At 37.7% G+C, this 19,926-nt stretch overlaps 1 protein-coding gene across 5 annotated transcripts in view; it reads left to right on the top strand.

Annotated features, from left to right (window-relative positions):
- Nucleotides 1–19,926, top strand: part of LOC113500165 (titin homolog) — a 151,231-nt gene that overhangs the window by 85,322 nt on the left and 45,983 nt on the right. For 4 of the 5 annotated variants that reach the window (XM_026880866.1, XM_026880868.1, XM_026880864.1 and 1 more), the window contains exons 7-10: nucleotides 2,804–2,965; nucleotides 12,481–12,623; nucleotides 13,537–13,917; nucleotides 14,047–19,650. In XM_026880866.1, the coding sequence (XP_026736667.1) occupies nucleotides 2,804–2,965; nucleotides 12,481–12,623; nucleotides 13,537–13,917; nucleotides 14,047–19,650 (6,290 nt within the window). The remainder of the gene's footprint in view (nucleotides 1–2,803; nucleotides 2,966–12,480; nucleotides 12,624–13,536; nucleotides 13,918–14,046; nucleotides 19,651–19,926) is intronic. The other variant, XM_026880865.1, reaches the window with a different exon arrangement.

Below are 19,926 nucleotides of genomic sequence, written 5' to 3'. Positions count from 1 at the left end.
TAGCATAAAAAACCACGGCTTGCACTCCGGGAGTGCCGGCAGATGTAAAAACTTCAATATTAACGTTGTGATTTTTTTATATTTTGTAATTGTTATGGAATAATTTTGTACGAATTGCTTTTATTATCATAATAAAAATTCTATCATTTATGTGGTAGAATTCAGAATTTATGTATATCACTATCGCTGCAGTATAGCTCTAAATAAGTTTTCATCTTACGCTTTTTCGATCAGCACCACGTGACCCTGACGCGAGTTTAAATGTTTTTACCCATACAGAAAAAAGTGCCCAGCGCCACTAAAGAAGTTTTCACTTCAAAAACACAAACATGACAAGTCTAATGACAGTGACCGCGCGGTTCTAAAATGCATTCCCTATGAAAAAGAACCGACGAGAAACTTCCCAGAAGATTTCAATAAAATTGATTCGATATCGAACAACTTCATAGATAGTACACATGAGGATGGAAATCTCAATACGAACTAAGTCAGAAACCTTACAAACTTTTAATAAGCTAAACGTGTTTTGAAATAGCTCGGCCTTTACATTAAACACCGCTTTATGCTTGGAACCGAACAACTTCCTTGAAGAAAGCCAAAGAAAATTCCAACACAATAATAAAACAGAAAATCTGTGGTTTACACAATCTAGGGCAAATTGCGATTTTTATAAAGTACTAGCTGTTGGCCGCGACTTCGTCCCCGTGGGTAGAAGATATAAGTTATGATTTATACCTGCCCTGTTTTTTTACATTTTCCATTGTATCTTCGCTTCTATTAGTCGCAGCGTGATGGTTTATAGCTATGCTCGATGAATGGTCTATTCAACTCGAAAACAATTTGGACCAGTAGTTCCTGAGATTACCGCATTCAAACAAACAAACAAACTCGTCAGCTTTATATATTAGTATAGATTAATTTCCTTGCGTAGGAAGGGCGCATTGGAAACAATGCTCTTCTTCGAAACGCGTATAAAGTTGAATTGAACAGGATTCTATTGAAGTTCGTATTTCATATTCCTGTATTTTATTTTTATTTATAAAATCTATTTACGGGAAAACTAATATTAGCACATATATTTTTAGTAATTAGTAGTAAGTTCTAAATTGTCTTGGAATTTTATGCCGGTTTATCAAAAGCCATCAATATTACATCAACGAATTATATTTACAAACTAGCTGGCCCAGCAAACGTTGTTTTGCCTAATGAATAATTTCTAGTTGCATGTATTTTTTAATGCCACATTATAAAAATATAAAAACAATAAAAATCGTCCGGAGGAGCACGGTAACTAACATCGTGACACGGGAATTTTATATATTAGAAGAAGATTCTTTGAGTCAGAAAAGTTTTACTGTAACATTGAAGCTTTGACTCGGAGATAGAAAAGGAATAGAAGGCTGTTGTATTCATGAAGTAGTTATTTACACTAAAGAGATAATGGGACATGGCTCATTAAAACTGCTTAGGTTAAAGCATACCATTACCGTAGTATCATACGCTCAGTTTCCCGCGATGAAATCAATGCCAAGGTTATAGTTCATGTATTATTCATGAAGTTAGCGCACACTTGCAGAGCCTCGTGTCTATTAAACATGCATCAACTTTAAAACTTAGCATGTCCAGTTAATAGCTGGAATACAACTTTGCTATCTACTTTTTCGATTTTACTTTAAAACTCGATAAACTGTCCTTGAATGATCTGCTACGCTGTGTATTGTTCAAAGTTTTTGTTGTATTGAATTGAATGACGACCTCCGTGGTCGAGTGGCGTACGCACCGGTTTCAAGGTGTCGCTAGCTCTGAGGTCCCGGGTTCGATCCCCGGTCGGGTCAATGTAAAAATCACATTTCTACATTTTCCCGGGTCTGGGTGTTTGTGGTACCTTCGTTGTATCTGGATTCCATAACACAAGTGCTTCAGCAACTTACTTTGGGTTCAGAACAATGTATGTGATGTTGTCCGCATTTATTATTATTTATATTTATTAATTTCCAAGCTCTTTATCTGGAATTAATTCTTTGAAGTTATAATTCAACCAATGTTCTGTTTCCGATTAAGTCATTATGTAAAACTTGGTTAAAAAACTCGCACCGACCGCTGTAAGAAATGAGATGAAAGAGTTTCATAAACATCCAAGTCACATGCACAAAGATACCCAGACTCAGGACAAGCATTCGCGGATCACACAAATGCTTGTTCTACATGGGAATCGATCCCGTTACACGTTGAGCACTGTGGGTTTGGCATCGTTACCTAATTTACTGGGATAACCGTGCTGCCGCAAAAAATGATTTTAATTTAGTTTTTACGATTGCCGTTTACTATAAATGAAACCGTTGCTCAATGTTTTGTTTTGAGGAAATGCTTTTGTGTCTGGAGATTTCTAAAAGAAAGATTCAAGGATTTCTTCAGTTTGAAAACTAAACTAAACTCTGAACTGCCTCCAAACTTAAAATCCTAAGTCACATCTTGTCATCTCCCATTATTCCATTTAAAACTTTTGTACTTTTTTCATGACCTTATGAACGGCGATGAAGTTCATCTGCTACACATAATAATATACTCAATCAATAAAACTGCGCGTGAAAGGGAAACTCGGAGTCTGATTACCGCGACGACAGTAAATGATTTCTTCCTTTGTGCGTTTATGAATCGATATCAGACAAGAAAATTGAATTTCTTCAAGTACGTAGTACTTTTTAAAGGTCAAGTTACCTTGGACAGCACCCTGCTTCGCCCACCCTTCACTTAGAGCTAGCTTCTGTTTTTGACAATAACATTGTATTGTTATTTATTCTAGCAGCGTAACGCCGGAGCCGCCTCCGATCTTCACGAAGGAGTTGGAGGACCAGTTCGTGCGGATCTCTGAGCCGCTGACGCTGAGCTGTCACATCGTGGTGCCGCCCTGGCCGCGCAGCGTCGTCTGGTACAACAAGGAGGGCAAGGTCGAGGCCAACGAGAGGTCAGTGCATCAAAACTCCACTACTTACACACTTAACTACCTTTCCTCCGAAAATTACAATGTTCCTAAGTTTTACTAAGATCTTAAGCCTTTTAGAAAGACTTCGAAACTGTCGCTACTTTCCATGTGAGCAATGGCCTCTGAACTGTGAATTATTTATTGGTTAAAATATTTAAAACCGCCGATAGTATATGCACGTATTACTGAAAAGACTGAAGAAGCTTTCAATGCAGTTCGCGTGTTCGTAAGCTACTTACCCCCATGTCTAAGTACAGTCACAGGTGAATGCTCGTGAAAGTATAACAAATTATTTTTGCACGTCTGCCGTCGCTGTGTGTCCGTTGGAAATTACATTCAGTTGTACCTGAAATACTAGTTGTATGTGTGTGTAAATGAATAGGTATACAACTGCTCTGCACTCCTCTAAATTAAATTTTAACAGTAATTACTACGAAAAGTCGTCAAATAGAATTAAATTCGTATTGAAAAGCGTTCAACATTCGAAACTAGGAAATTGGTAACCAAAACTTCAGTATTGATGTTGCCTGATAAACTGAAAATTTTGCTTCCATTATTAATTGTGTTATAAATTTTTCTTTACACCACAATTATTTTGTAGGAGTGTAAAATCAAAATCGCAAAGCTTTTCGGTATTAAAAAGTTAATATCAACATTCCGCCAGTGAATATTGATCACGATATTCGTTCAATTTATTTAATCCCTTTAGCAAACCTGGATTTAATAGATATTAATTAAATCGTGCTCCAATAACAGATACAGCTCGCAGTTAGGTCGGGACCAGTTCTGAGAATCGGAGGAAACGTCTTAATTAACTTAGCAAGTTTATTACGTTCTTGCATATTACTTAGGCAAAGAGATTCGCTCGTAATTAAAACTCCAGTTATTTGTAAATATGGCTTCGTGCATATCTGCTGTAATACCGATATGAATCCGAAAAAACTGAGACCGCCTCGACGAGGGTTCTGTACTGCAATACGAGTCTAAAAACTATTTGTTTTTTTGCTTTCTCCAGTCGTATATTGCAATTCATCTTGATTAAATCAATAATATCTGGCATTGCAGAAAAAAACCTGAAAGTGAGTGCCTGCAACGGCATCGGGATATTGGCGAATTATGCTAAACGCAAATACATAATAACAACCGCGATAGATATCAGATTAGTTTAAGCATGAAGGTTTTCATGTCCTTAACCCGCGGATCCCTAAGAAGGATATAGAAGCGGTGCTCAAACGAATATGAAAATGTTCTATTCGTTTTTGAGTCGCCGGTTTATTTGTTCATGTAGGTGTCCTTTGTGATCCCGGCCGAGTGTAATGAGGGGCGACCGCTCACCGTTTCTTTGTAATGTTCAGTATTTGATCGCTGGCTAATGTTTGTATATTAAAATATGTCATCCGAGTGACTTTATTCGCGTGGAATAATGATTTTGGTCAGCATGTTTTCTATGTGATTTTTTAAATTGCCAGTAAGTACCTTATTATTTGTGGACCGATTGTCATGAAACAAACACTAAATGTTAAGTGAAGATTATTATTATACTACCTACATTATGTAGAGACTCATTATCATCAAAGGCCTCCCCGAATAATGTCCATGACGCTTGCTTTACTAATATTTATTTCCCAGGATTCCTGGTGTTTGCTTTAGTGAAGGCGAATAATTTCATGTGTTTATACGAAATGATGAAATTTTCTGTGTTATGGTGCGAGAGCCCGGCTTCGGTTAATAAATGAAATTATTTTATTTATTGTGGTAGAACAAATTTTCGGTACATTTAATAATTCAATATTGATGAGAATATTTTTAATGGATGTCTCTGCTTTATGAAATATCGTGTTGATTTTGATATATTGCTCGGTGATTGAGTCACAACCTACTTACCTTTCGTACTTTAGCTTTGATGAGCCATGGCCCACATTTGGTTGGTGCACTCTTAATCATAAAAAGATAATACTAATATTGACTTATTACCATATTTTATTGTAAAAGTAGAGATTCTCTTTAATGATTACGAGAAAAGAATAGCACGGTTTGCTTTTTTTTCTGAAATTCTCTGAAGTTTTCAAAGATGAAAAAATTAACTTCTTTGAAAATAGGATAACTTTGAGGTAATAGTGATCTCGTGAAAAAAACTGATCTCAACTCAGCAAGTTTATCAAGGCACGACAGATTAACACCCTTAAACGTCCTCACTCAAGACAGCAACTATATTGTTCGTCCTGGGAACCGAAACCGTCACCTTGTTCACAGCAGCCACGCTTATTTACTACTAAATCAACAATGCAGCTGCGATACTCAAATACATCATATTTTCAAAATAATAACCACCTCCGAATCTCCAATGATAATAGTGAGACTACGAAACAGCATCAGTAATAACGCCATAACGGCATGCCCAGAGTCGGCTACAAACCAACATTTACCAATCAGTCAACGCGGAATCCTCGTTACAATTTACAGAATGCAACGGAAGCAGAACACAAATAGATTATGAACCGAACAAACATTTATTTGAAATCCTAATTAACGGGAGGATGCATAGAATTAGTGCAAGCATTTCGATATTGTATTTTGAATTATCTGGTCACTGTATTGCAGTGTATCGGTATGTTTCCAGTTAAATGAAGAAAATGGAATACCATCAAAATATAAAATTGAACTGAGAGCCAAGTATGCCTCGGTTGTTGACTGTAACGACAAAATAGTGTGATCTTATTTTGTTCCAAGTAATAATATATGTTCTTATTACTGAGGATAATATATTGTAGGCAAAGGTCTGCCTTGGATGATTTGGCTCATTATGTATCTTGCAAGTCTCAACGTATGAGCAGAATTGCCACGCTTATGTGAAAAAGTTTTTGAGTTATTAAGAGGTTGTTTGAGTTGCTCCAAGTGCTTCGTGTAGTATTACACACGGTGCTGCACTGCGAGCCAGTTCTCTTACTTTAACTTGGCTTGGAGCACGGCAGCTAGATTCAACATTTATCTCTGTAAGTTAGCTGACATATTTATAAGAAAAGGCCTAAGAAGATTGAGGTTGTTACCAAACTTCAAAAGCCACAAACCACTTACATTAAATCCAACAAGCCTATTCGTATTCCCGCTTAAACACTACAATCATTTATGTTAATCTCGGAAAACCTGTCCGTCGGTGTTTGAACATAATCCAATTCCCCGGATACTACGTTCGGAGCGCAACAAGTCGACAAAGTGATACCGCGTGACAAATTGTTGTTCAACATGCCGTGGCTTGTAGCACTTAATTCTGTGCACGAGTTCACTTGCAGAGCGCGGTGACACGCGGACACATTGGAATCTTTCGACAGACACGTGATTTACTCAAAGGGCCAAAGGGGTGAACAATTAGGCCCTAACTGCCTACACTGCCTACCGGAGATCGTGTACGTGTTCGATTCCAACCCAGGACAAATGTTTTCGTGATGAGCACGACCATTGGTTCCGTGTGTGGGTGCAATTTATCTACATTATGTGTGTATTTAAAAAATATATAGGTATGTTGTTCAGTTGCTACTGCGCACTAGCGCACCTATGACTAGGTGGCATTGTGTGAAAGTTTTGTGGGATAAAATCTTCTTCTATCTTCTAATATGTAAAATTCCCGTGTCACGATGTTAGTTACCGTACTCCTCCGAAAATTTTCGACCGATTTTTAGGAAATTTTGTATACATATTGGGTAGGTCTGAGAATAGAACAACATCTATTTTCCATACCCCTAAGTGTTAAGGATTGCTCACAGTTAAAAAAATATATTTTATTTTCTTGGACGAAATTTTTTGTTTTTATTTTTTACAATGTGGCTTTAAAAAATACATACAACTAGAAAAAAAAAATCGGCAAAACAACGTTTACTGGGTCAGCTAGTAAAAAGTATAAAATGCGAGCGAGGTACAAAAGGAAATGGGCGAAACGACAGACAGCTTGAGGGGTGATGTAATAACCCTTAAGAAATTGAAACAGTACGGTCAAGGTCACGGTCGAGGACGGTAGACTTTTGACGGTGTGCTCTGGGGTAGCAAACAACGGAGGGAGTTGCTCACGGATGTGGTACCAGAGGAATTCTTTTAAGAAGCCTTAATTTAGAGCCTAGCGACAGACCACGAGACAGGTGTCTCATTGTTTGTCAGCAATGATATTCCCGGTTTCCGAGTGAGCTAATATTTTGACAGCAAATGTATATTGCGTGTCAATGTAATGTTATGTAATTACAGCCATAGCTAGTTACTGTGATGTTGCAGTTAAGTGGCGATAGGAGCTCCGCTAAAATCACTATCGAATTTAGACTAGTTGGATTTGTCTTTTTGACCACTTTGATTCAAAAGCAAAAAACTATCTGTAGGCTTTTTTTGTTTAGTTTCTTATGCCTAAGGATTCACTGTCGTACCGTCTGACATCAGTTTCTGGTGAATCAAGATGGCTAAACAACTGAAAATTTCAATGATAATGTGTATCCATAGCCGATTAAATACAATCAATGACGTCAATAGATATCTTGACTTGACTTATCGAAACGCAATGTCATCTAAATAAATTCTGCCGATTATTATTGACGTCAAAAATTTTAGATATTATTGATTATCGATTATGATTGGCTGTAGTTAAAGTTAGCCTTCTTGCTGGTTTTAACTGCTCTACTAGTTCACCAAACATTCCTTTTTATAAAAAATCATTATAAGTATTATAAGTGGACTTTATTTCCGAAACCCGCTTCATTTTATGATATCCGCATTTTTCAGGACCCGCTATCCCCCATATTCCACTACAGTTTTAATTAATTCGTCAGCCACATTTGTACCAATATATTAAAGTGAAGCGCTTGGTATGCTCCTGTGCGGCCCTTCACATATTTGAGGGCTGGTTAAATTTGCCGTTCGATATTTATATTTTGGTATTGTTGCCACATTAAATGCGAACTTTGTTTGTGGGATTATCGGCAGCGTGTTTTTTAATTTGCATTAATCTCGCCCTCGTTTGATGTATTAAAATGGCTCTAAAGCTTTGGTAACTGGTATTTTGTAATCCGCGATTAATTTCAATATTATCGTGTACTAGATAAAGCCCACGGTTCATTTGAATTTATATAATTTGTGTAACAACTTCCACGTAGTCACTTACTTCTTCATCCATCCATAATTTACGTTGTGGATGGTATTAGACCAGAGTCTAATACAAACTCATAATATTATTTATTTTTCATGAGACTTCTTCAATGATACAAATTACAGCCAATCTCCCACACGTGGGTAGTTGATCAAAACTATCATTTTTGAGGAGTTGTTCTTTACACCTCCGAATTGCTTTTATGTGGTGGCTGTTAGCTTTTGATAAAGTCAGTACGGAAGATTTTGTCCATTTTTAGGGTTCCGTACATCTGAATACAAAAACGGAACCCTTATAGGATCACTCGTGTGTCTGTCCGTCCGTCGTTTACAGTCAATTATCTCCGAATCTATTAGACCGATTAAGTTGAAATTTGGCACACATATCAATTCCTGTGACCCAAACACAGAAGTGTGACGTGAGCTGATGAAATCTGTATATGGGGGGTCATTTTTGGGGGCGAAGGGGAAAATAAAAAAAAATATCTGAAAACTGCATCGTGTGGCATATCAAATGAAAGGTCTTGTTGAGAAGATCTTAAATGTATTTTTTTGTAATTTTAAAATAAATAGTTTCCAAGTTATTCAAGAAAATAGACGAAAATTGACCCTTCCTCTTATCCCCCCCCCTTATCCCTTACCCCCCTTATCTCCGAAACTACTGAACCTAAAATTTTGAAAAAAATACAGAAATTAGTTTTCTTCTTACAGATTATAGGAAAACCTATAAGAAGTCCATGATATTAAAATAACATGGTAAATCACTCAATATTGTGCGAACCAACTTATATTTGCAGGTGGAATGTGCGGGAGAACATATTTTTTAACTCCAAAAACATGATAGGTAACATCGTACGGAACCCTCTTCACGCGAGTTCAACTCGCACTCGTCCCCTTTTTTCACCTACTACTAATAAGTAAGGGTTGCCTTTATAAAGATCATTATGATGCGCACGCGCAACTTTATCGAATTAACAGAAGTTTCTTTAAAATGCAAACGGAAAGATCCATAATTAGCTATGAAAGCTTTCGAAAGAGCTCGGCTCTTATGGAATTATTGCTAGAGAAGTTTAAAAACCAGATATCTTTTTTGAATTATCAATTTTGAATCTAACCAAACTGTAATCGTAACCTAAACAACGAAACTTATTGATGTTCCCTGAAATTCGTAAGTTTCGATAATATATCACGTAAATATTTTACCAAAACTAGTAACCCCTGTTGTTTTCGCGTGCGCCGCCGACGAGAAGCAACGCCAGACTGGGTTCAAAATACTGAATGGCGCCCCCCCCCCGCCCTGCGCCGACGCGAGCCCCGCGTTCCAATGTCTGGAGTTTGTCAATCTCGGCCACAGACGACGGTCACGGTCAACTTAATTCGGTCATTAAGTTTTAAGAAGCACTTTATCTTCACTCAATCATTTATTAGAAATATAGTTTTCGGGCTTCGTGGAGTCAAATTTGACGTTGAATTTGGGTAGTTCTGTTACTACATGTGGCGCGTTGTGTCGTGGCGGGACGCGATCTGTCTGTGTTGGTAATAGTAGCAAGTTGTGCAAGTGTGCGTGCGAGGGGAGTTGAACCCGCAATTACGGCTTGTCGAGTGCTTATCTCAAGGTCGGTGCTTTGGCTTCACAGACTTGTGTTTACGAGCCTGGCTCGTTTTGCTGTCCTACTCTACTGCGCTACAATGAGGGTTGTGTTTTTGAATGTATCTGTTTGTCTATTCTAGGGCAATACATTATGATCGGTTTTTATAAGTCGTTTTGCTGTAACAATGAGGTTGTTTTATCGTGTGTGCACAGTTATTGGATACAATTTTTCCCAAGTTTTTATACAGTCACTTTTCTTGTTTTTTGGTTTGTCGGACAGTTTGGTTTGAAGTACCACAGACATAAATTGGTCAAGCTACAATCAAATGACTTACGTGTGACGTCATGAAGTTGTAAAAAATGACTAAATCGTTATATCACAAGCAATCACTCCTAAACTTTAGAGCACTCTCTGAGGGATTAAATAGATTTTTACTTTTTAATCCCAGTTGTCATATCTATTGATTTCAAATTGAATGCCTGCGTTTGAATGCTTGTATTTGATTTTATTGCCACTCCAGCGCCACCTAAAATCTTATTTGATTTACTGACTTTTATTGCGGACTGTACAACTATTTTCTAAACTACTACCAAGTTTCGTCGGCATCCAATTTCTGAGCTCCATGGAAGCCTACACCTTATCTACTCCGCATCTTCGATTTATCTCAGATTTCGGAAAAAATATCCGATAAGATGAGAATCTAAGCAACATATTATTTGGTAGTTGTTAGATACGAGTATGTCCCGGTGGTCTTGCAGATCTTTGAACGGACTTGAATGCACGAAGTTCTAAGTTCGATCCTACTGAAGGCAAATATTGATCTGGTACCATCAAAGTTGTATGTGTTTTCCTAATTATTCTTAGCATTTTAAAACATAGTTTCCTAAATCTTGGAGTCTGAGATTGACAAATGGCAAGTGACGAAGCGTGGCGATCTAGTCTAATATTTAACCCTTGTGAGATGTAGCCTTTTATCTGCAGTGTAACATTTAAATGGTATTGTGTTAGTAAATATTCAGTAGATAAATATTTCCACAACAAGTGAATAAAGCCCTTCCTAAAACATAAAATACCAGATGTGAAAACATTTCCGACTTTAATCTGTGTGTGAAACTGTGAGGCACGTACCCTTCAGAGAGCGGATTAAACTTTTTCATTTGAATGCTGTAGTTCAAGGCTACGTCGTAGCAGCAATAAGCAATTACTTTACACGTGCTACGCCGTAGCCTACAAAAAAAATACGTTCGCTTAAAACTATGCCAAATGCTTTATCTCTTAATTGGTCGCGCTTTTATTTCTGCCAAATCATTTTCATGGTTAAAAATTTTATTGCGATTATGTGAAAGCAGTTTTACGGCTTCAGTTGTATTAGCCTCGCTAAACTTATATTATTATTTACGCATTCTCAAGTACAATGGGTCGCTTTGTCTACCTACTTCCTTAACCTTTAAACACTGACCCGATAGAAATTGGACTAATTCTTATCGCGACAAACAACGTCCACACAATCGGAGACAAGCGCAACAACTATTCAGTAAAAGTGAAAGTCCGTATGTTGGTCACGAGTAAACCTTTAAACCGATTTGCTCTGTGGCCTTTAGCGACGTAACGACATCCGTGTAAGTAAAGCCTATTTACTTTTGTCTGAGGTTCTTTCTCAAAGCAAAAAGGATCCTCTGTTCTTTCTAGGAATACAAAGCTATGAAAACTTAAGACAGAGTTGTTTTCTTTGTAGTGTACGATGAATAAATATGTATGAAACAGAGGCTTGCCTATTCGATGAGCAGGTACTTGTTGATACTAAATCACGACTCACCACTTAACCAGTATCAATTGACTTCAGTAGAAACGTTAAAACGCAGAACAACATTGTTATTTCATCCAATTAGCTTTAAAATCATGCGGTTGATACCTACATTGCAATACTGATAATGGATTATTGTGATGTTATTGCATGAAGCGGTTTTATGCACTCTGCAATTTTATTATAGCACTGTTATTAAATTTTGTTAATACACATCTAGTATTGTAAGCTCAATTCAATGTCATGCAATCATGATGAAAGCTTTCGGCTTTGCCTGAACTTTGACCCTGACACACGTCTCGCTTGATAATGTCAATATACATATTATTTGCAAATTAGATCGTTTTGTCTTTGTGACATTCAGAAATAGTTTCATCCGTGCCCCTTTTACTGAAGATGGGAAATATTTGAAACCTGATTCAAGATCCAAACTTGCGACTCATAGCAGGTACAGAGTATTTGTTATTGTGCCTACAAAGTAGTCAAAGTACGTATTTGTATGCATCAATACTCCTTCGAGATTTGTACTCACAACTATAAACTCACAAAGCAAGAGGTGCTATAATTATGTTCGCCAGATGACTGAAAGACGACGCGTTAATATCTATTTATAAAAGTTCCTTTACTTATTATTTTAAGTGGTGGAGTTTACCAAAATTTTAACATGACTTAACTTCATATCTTGCAGGGTAACGTATTATTTTTAAGGCGAGCAAATGTTTATATTTATAGGCCTAATTATTTACTACACATTACGAAGTGACTTAAAAAGAAACTTTAAGTCACTGCATTCCGTTTGATAGTTTTAAGGATAGTACAACGCCTGAAATGGACATTTTGTTAAAGTAATGAATAAAGCTGGCAGTTTTTAAGCACGACACAGTAATATGACCCTTCGGTGTTGAAATTATAATAAGAATTAAACCATTTTTGCATAAGTCTGTAAGTATGTGTGGATATATGAGTGTTTGTGTGTGCAGGTACCATGTGTTGGAGGACGGCGCGGGCGGGTACCTGGTGGAGGTGGCGGGCGCGGAGTGGCCGGACGAGGGCGAGTGGAAGTGCGTCGCCACCAGCAGCGGCGGCCGCGTCGGCATCTCCACCTGCTATGTCACCATGGATGGTCAGTACAACTGTCTAATATATTTCGCATTGAAAGCCGTGAATATCGTAAAATCTACTCCATTTGATTAGGTAATAATGTTGTTGTCTTATACGAATACGTATTAAACTTCATTATTTTTACATTAGTCGCGTTTTGTTTTTAAACTGAGTTTTTGGAACGTAAAGACACACCCCATTTTTTGTGTTTTTTAAGTTCTTAAACAAATGGAGGATAAGTGTATACCTATGTAACTTTTGATATAATTATCATCGACGTCATGCGAGCTTAAGTTTTGTAACGTTCCTAATCCCTATCAAAATCGCTCGGGATCGAAATATCATCATAAGACAGACAGATCGACAGGCAAACGGATAGTAGAGAGTTAGTTCTTGCCTGAGGCACTACAGCAACACGCTGTCGATACGTTGTCCATCATACTCGCACTAAAGCCACGCGGAAACAAGAATCCTATAATAAACACCCCTGTTGCGTATGTTTCGGCAATATGCTTTTCACCGACTCTCCTCAATCCGTGCAAACATAGCTCTCAGAGCATATGTATGACAGCTAGCCGATTTTCGTTGCAAACACAAATCTTTGACAGGAACATAGTTCCGTTTTCGGTTTGATATTTCTCTGATAACGCCATAGGTATACAATTTTCGTATTCGTTAATCCAATGCATTGTTTTTTTGCCAGCATTGTAAACTATGCAGCAGTGATTCCCTGTTATTGAAGGCGAGGCAGACAATTTTAGAATACGATTTGTTTATTTTTGGATGCTGTTTTTGTTTTAGTTTCGATGCAAATGTTCGTTTAAAGAATAGTTATCTTTTGAAATAACAGTGCCACGTTTATAAGTTACGTATTTGATAACATGTGTTTTTAAATTGATAATTTCAGTAATGTAATTATTACTTGTTCTGTTTAGTGCCCAAAAACTACCGGAAGCCAAGATTTATGGAGAACCTGCAAGCAGTATTAACTGAAGAAGGCCTGGTCTCCTTCGAGTGCAAGGTCGTCGGCTTCCCGACGCCGGTCCTCAGCTGGTTCAAAGACGGCCAGGAGTTGAAGCCCGGTGACGTGTATCAGCTGACCGGCACCAACTCCTTGGGCTCCTACTGCTGCATCGCTAGGAACTGCATGGGACAGGCCAGCAGCTCTGCTGAGCTCACTGTAGAAGATATACAGAACCAATTGAACGAAGAGGAAAAGCTTCAACTATTCTCTAAGAATCAGGCGCCCAAGTTCATTCAAGGCTTGAAGAGCGTCGAAGCTAAAATTGATGAGCCATTCCGTTTTACGATTAAAGGTTTGTACCTAGTTAATTTTCATTGTATATCATTGAAGAGATATAGATTTATCGTTTTTTATAGTATTGCGTATGAAAAACACCTTTCTCAATAATTATTAAATGTTTTAAATTTCTTTGATTCCGCAGTCGCCATTCCGCCTGAGCCGTCGGTGCTGTGGTACCGAGACGAGCAGCCGGTGGACGAGTCGTCTCGCTGCCACCACGGCCAGGAGGAGCGCGGCGTGTTCTACCTCGACATACAGAGCCTCGAGTTCCTCGACCAAGCCGAGTGGAAGTGTGTCGCCATGAACGACTTTGGACATAGCGTAACCTCATGTTTTCTTAAACTAATCATACCTAGACATTATAAGAAACCTAGATTTTTGGAGAATCTCCAAGCAATCTTATCTGATGAAGGAGCGGTGAACTTGGAATGTAAGGTCATCGGAGTCCCTCAACCCGTCTTAAAATGGTATAAAGACGGAGAAGAGTTGAAACCGGGCGATATCCATCGCATCATATCTGGACAAGACGGCACTTGCTGCCTTGGTACTTATACCTGTGAAGCACAGAACTGTATGGGAATAGCTGCAAGCTCAGCCTCACTTCTTGGATTCGATGATTCGATGAAAGCTAAAAAGAAAAAAGCAGAAGAACAAGCTTTACAAAGGAATTTGTCGCTTAGCACCATACACGAAGAAAGAACATCACAAATGTATGACACACCTGTTGGGGACGTTACCACTCTTGACGATAAGGGAGAGATTTCGTTCTCGTTTGACGGCAAAGAAGTTTCGGTATCTCTTTACGAAACTCCTGATTTGACTGAAGAAGAAGCTTTACAGATCGTTGAAATGTACGCTGACCAGCTCTCAGAAAATATTACAGAACACAATGTAGTTGAGTTACCACCACTCAGATTTGTAAAAGAAACTTCTACATCAGGAAATTTATTGATGGAAGCAGTCATTATCGACGTATCACCAGACTACTTTGTTTCTCCGGACGAAGACATGCGGACAGAGGCTGATATAGAAGATATATCGATAGCTGACGAAAACGGCCCGCCTCAGCTTTCTTTAGATCAAGACATAGAAATAGGTGGAGAAGATTATTTGGAAAAAACTATGGCGTTATTATCGGAAGAAAAATCTGATGTGCTACTTAAATTCAGCAGGAAAAAGTCAGATTCTCAGAGAAGTGCCGATGACTTCTTCAGTTTATCGCGTGATCCGTCTATGTCTGAAGATATCAAACGAGATGACGATACGCAAGCTGAAAGCTTCGCCAGTGCCCACAGCCTTGGCAAACCCAAATCCAAATCCTCGAAACCATCAGGCGAAGATGGGCAAGAGTCATCTGAGCCAACAAAAACCATTGTGTTTAAGGATGAAGCCGTAAAACATTCTCTAGATTCTGAGATAGTGCCAGTTGTTAAACCCAAGAGGGAGAGACGAACTAGTCGCAGCTCCAGACGATCAAGCTCAGGCAGTGAAAAATCTGTCAGTAAACTAAGGGAGGAAATACTTGTTAAGAAAGAATCTGTTGAAGTGGAAGTACATAAAAAACCTCAAATAACTGAAAACGAGTTCAAAGAAAAGATGATTAATGTGAGCACTTCATTATCAAAAGTTATCAATGATGTCCAGATTATTGAAAGAGATATTATTTTGAAGTCTGAACTGATGACTTCAGCGGCAACGGCCTCTCGAAGCTTAGAAATCATAAGCAGTTTAATATCTCCTCTCACTGAAATACACAGCATAACAGACGCTGCACGAGAAGCCGCAACTGAATCTAAAGAAGTAAGCAGTACATTATTTAACAACCTTCCACAACCTTTGAAGGCTCTTCAGCGGTCACTTACTCTTATTGAAAAGTGTATTGACATGGAAAGTGACAGCAGAACTTTAGTGAAGAAAACATGTGTAGCATTTGTTGAAACATGCGGAAGTGAAATGCAACAATTGCTATCAGAAATTAATACTATCATTTCCAAGGATTACTTGCTCACTGACGACAAAGTGCTTGCAGAAATTCAAACAGTCAATAATGAAATGTGTACCGTAATCAAATTCTCTTCAGACACCATAAAAGCTAGAAACCTTCTTAATGAAGCAAGTGAAATTAAAGTTGAAGAACCTTCGGTTGAGATCAAGCATCTCAGAGACACTCAAAAAGCTGTATTTGAACTAAAAAGTCCTCTGAATTCACTTCTTAGTATTGTGGAAAGCGCGGACAGTGGCAAAATCATAGATGTTTCTAAAGTCAGAAACAGTGAAGTAATACTTAATGACATGTCTGGATCTATACAAGATCTGCAAACGGCATTAGAACAAATAGAAACATTATCGGTTAAGGAGTCCACATCATCTCTACATAAATACAATACCGAAATTATTGAAACCGTAATGGAGTCCGTAGTCAAACTAAGAAACTCATTTGAACAGCTATCGACTGAATCTAGAAGTGAAGAAAAGGAAGTTTTGAAACAAGCTGTAGCATCGATTAAAGAAAACCTACATAAGATATCCTCGCAAATTGAAGTAATCGAGAGAAATGTTGGTACGTTTGACGTCCTACAGAGTGAAAATAAACTGGATGCCTTACAAAAGATGGCACAGATTTTAATAGCATTAGAAAATAATTTACCCAGATTAGATTCTTTACCTGAAGTCAAAAATCATATGACTGTTTTCCACAAAAACTTAACCAAAGTGTTAGAGAATGTTATAGAGAGTAACGAATCGAAGAAATATTTTACTCTTATGGGAATTTGTGATGCTGTCAACATTATCAATGCCTCTATAAAGAATTTAGACGTCGATAGCGTTTTGGCACTTGCAAGTTTGAATAACTCTTTGAGAATTATCCAAGACCAATTCATCACAAATGTCTTTGATTCTGAATTAAACTGCTTTATTCTAACTAACATCGCTGACACTCTCGTCGGAATACAAGAAGCTATAAACACTGCAGAAGAGACTAGCGTACAAATTGATTATGAACATGTTCAGGAATTGCCTCCACAAGAGCTTAAAGAATCAAAGGCTAAAGTTGTTGTAGAACATATAGATCACGCGATAGCAGCAATTGAGAACTTAAAAACTTTAGAGTCTACACAAGAATTAAAACTAGGTGTAACACCAACATTAGAAACTATTTGTCCCGTTCTTGAAGAACTGAAACGCAGTGTCGCGTCTATAAAAGCAAGTGGCATCGATGAAGAACATGTTTCAGACATATCGGACATTTCTTCGTTTGCTCAAACTCTTGCATCACCATTATGTGAACTTAATCAAAATATAATTGTGCTCAATCAGCAGATTGTTGAAAATATCGAAAGTATGAAAGATAATAGCGAAATAATGGCTACAATAGCTGAGCCTCTTCATGAATTAAATACAACATTGGAAATATTGCAACAAGAAGTTATCTCTCAATACGATGAGAATTTGACTCCTTATGATATAAGTGTTAATATGGCTAGCGCAGTACAAAACTTACACAGTTGCATTTTGATGATACAAGAACAAGCTGGAGTAGAAGCTATAGATGATATGTCAACCTTGGAAGATATATCGGGTATTAAGACAACGGCTGACGCGACTGCATCAGATCGTTTATTATTACCGGCTGCTGTCGAAACGGCAATCGAGCCAGATGTATTAGTATTAAACGTCGAACAGCAAACTACAGCAACAGCCCAAGCTCTACAAACTTTAAATGAACACATAACTATTCTTCAAACCCCAGATATTATTGATGCTTTAGACTCATTATCGGAAGTCAGTGATTATTCTAGTCTTAAATCATTCGTTGTAGGTTTAGGTGAATTACATTCGGGTATTGAAGAAGTTCTTCATCCATTGCTTATGGAAGGATCAAACGAAATTAGCAACTTAATAAACCCATCAAAACTAACAGCTATAGCTGAGCCGATGCAGGAAATACAGCAGAGTTTGTCGGTGTTAGACACAAGCAACATTCCAATATACGAAAATATATTAGAGCTGCCGACGGAAAAAATACATTCCGTAATTCAGAACTTGTCTGAATTTAAAAAGCATATAGATAAGTGCATGCTTGCTGTGTTTCCTGCTATGCATAATGCTGATAACACAGTAGAGATTGCAAACAAAGTCGGTGCGATAAGAGAGGTGTGTGAGCATTTAAAAGAAATTATTGAGACTACAAAGGCCGTCGAAACGACTCCTATACCAAAAGAAGTGACTGCCTTAGAAGTGACCGTTGACAATTTATTAGATGCAACCGATGTGTCCAAAGGAATTAAAATTGATCAAGTTAAAACGATTACAGAAGAACTGTACGAAAAAATTACAGTAGTCCAAGAGGAAATAATTCAGTTCACTCCTCATGCCCCTGAAAAAATAGCGCAAGAAGCTAAATTAATTCAAACTATTGACGAACTTCAGAATAACATAGCTGTTTTAGAACAATACGACTTTGTAGATCTGTCTCGAGCTTCCGACATAACTTGTATGTCACCACAGGTTGCTGTGGAATTGGAATCGGAGTCTCTTTTGTTAATGGAAGACATAGTTGACAGTGCTGTTAATGTCGTGCAAGACTCAACCCAAGAGACGCCTGAAGCAGACCTGATGATAGTCGAAGACTTTTTCAAGACTTGCAAAAACGAATTCACGATTCTTCGCTGTTTGATTTCAAAGGCTACAACACACAAAAAGATCATTAGACTTTTGCAGGAATTTAGTTCTTTGCAGAGCACAATTAATGATTTTAAAAATAAAAAGTTCGAATTGACCCTTTCCGAAGATATAAATGAATGTTTGGCTACGTTTTTGATCCATGCGGATGACTGCCTACAAAACGTTCAACAATCTCTTTTGAAAATAGTCGACTCACAATCTGAGCTTCTCATTGAAGCTCCTTTGGCGAAGTTTGAAAATTCAGCTAAAGTACTAAAAGCAGCAAAGGAGAACAAACAAGATGTGCAAATCACAGAAACTGTTAACAAATTTGTCGAAATCTTAGAAACAGCCAAACCTTCCTTACAAAATGTACATGCTGATATTTTAGAAGAAATCAAAAGCACTAAAACACATGTTGTTGAATGCAGTACGTTAGCAAATATGATTGAAGAATTTTCTACGTTTGTCGAACAAGAAAAAACGGTAAATAAGGATTCCAACACAAAAGACATATTAGAAAAAGTATCAACTTGTATTGAAAAACATCAAGACTATAAAGATGCAAGTGGAACGGGGAAGACATTGATTTTACTCAAATGTCTGTCTGATTGCACTGATGTACTACAAGAAAGCCTTCTTGAAGTAAAAGCTCCCAAACCAAGGATAGAAGAAGGTCCTTTGAAAGCAGTGCTCACTGAAATGCTGGAACCTTTACAAGCACTACACAAGCAGCTGACAAGTGTCCAGGAGCAGGTCCTTAGTGGTGTGGAAGAGGACTCTATCTCCGTTGATATCTCTACTACAGAATCTCTTGTTCAAACAATGACTGAAAAACACAAAGAAATCATCGAAAGAATCGAAGCAGAGGAAGCTATTGCTAACGAAGAAATATCATTGATAATGGAAGTTGATAAGGAAATACATTCAATACAAGATAGCTTGCGTTCAATTGAAGGAGTACAAGTTGCTCAGGTGGTCAAAGACATCGCTAAGCCAGTGGAAGACATTGAAAAGTCACTGGGTAACATATTATCCTCTGAACATGTCACCGTGTTCACCGAGCAGAAACTTCCTAAGGGTATGTATGAAGAATACTATTTAATTGCATATTTAAAAAACGTGAACAAAATTTCAGGTTCAAATTAGTATGATTTAAACTATGTGATTAAACAAACTCAGGCTATATCGTAATTAAATATTCAGCAGCTGACTTACTTCGACCTAAGTGCAACATAAAAATGATTATTATTTCAACTCTTATTTACGCACGATGTCTTCATTTGCCTTAACAGTGCATAGGATAACGTGTACGAGAGCAATTTGAAAAAAACAGTTGAAGCTTGTTACAGAAATG

This window comes from Trichoplusia ni, chromosome 13 (assembly GCF_003590095.1).
Source record: "Trichoplusia ni isolate ovarian cell line Hi5 chromosome 13, tn1, whole genome shotgun sequence".
In the NCBI taxonomy this organism is placed as follows: domain Eukaryota; kingdom Metazoa; phylum Arthropoda; class Insecta; order Lepidoptera; family Noctuidae; genus Trichoplusia; species Trichoplusia ni.
This window is presented reverse-complemented; position numbering and strand designations above follow the sequence as displayed.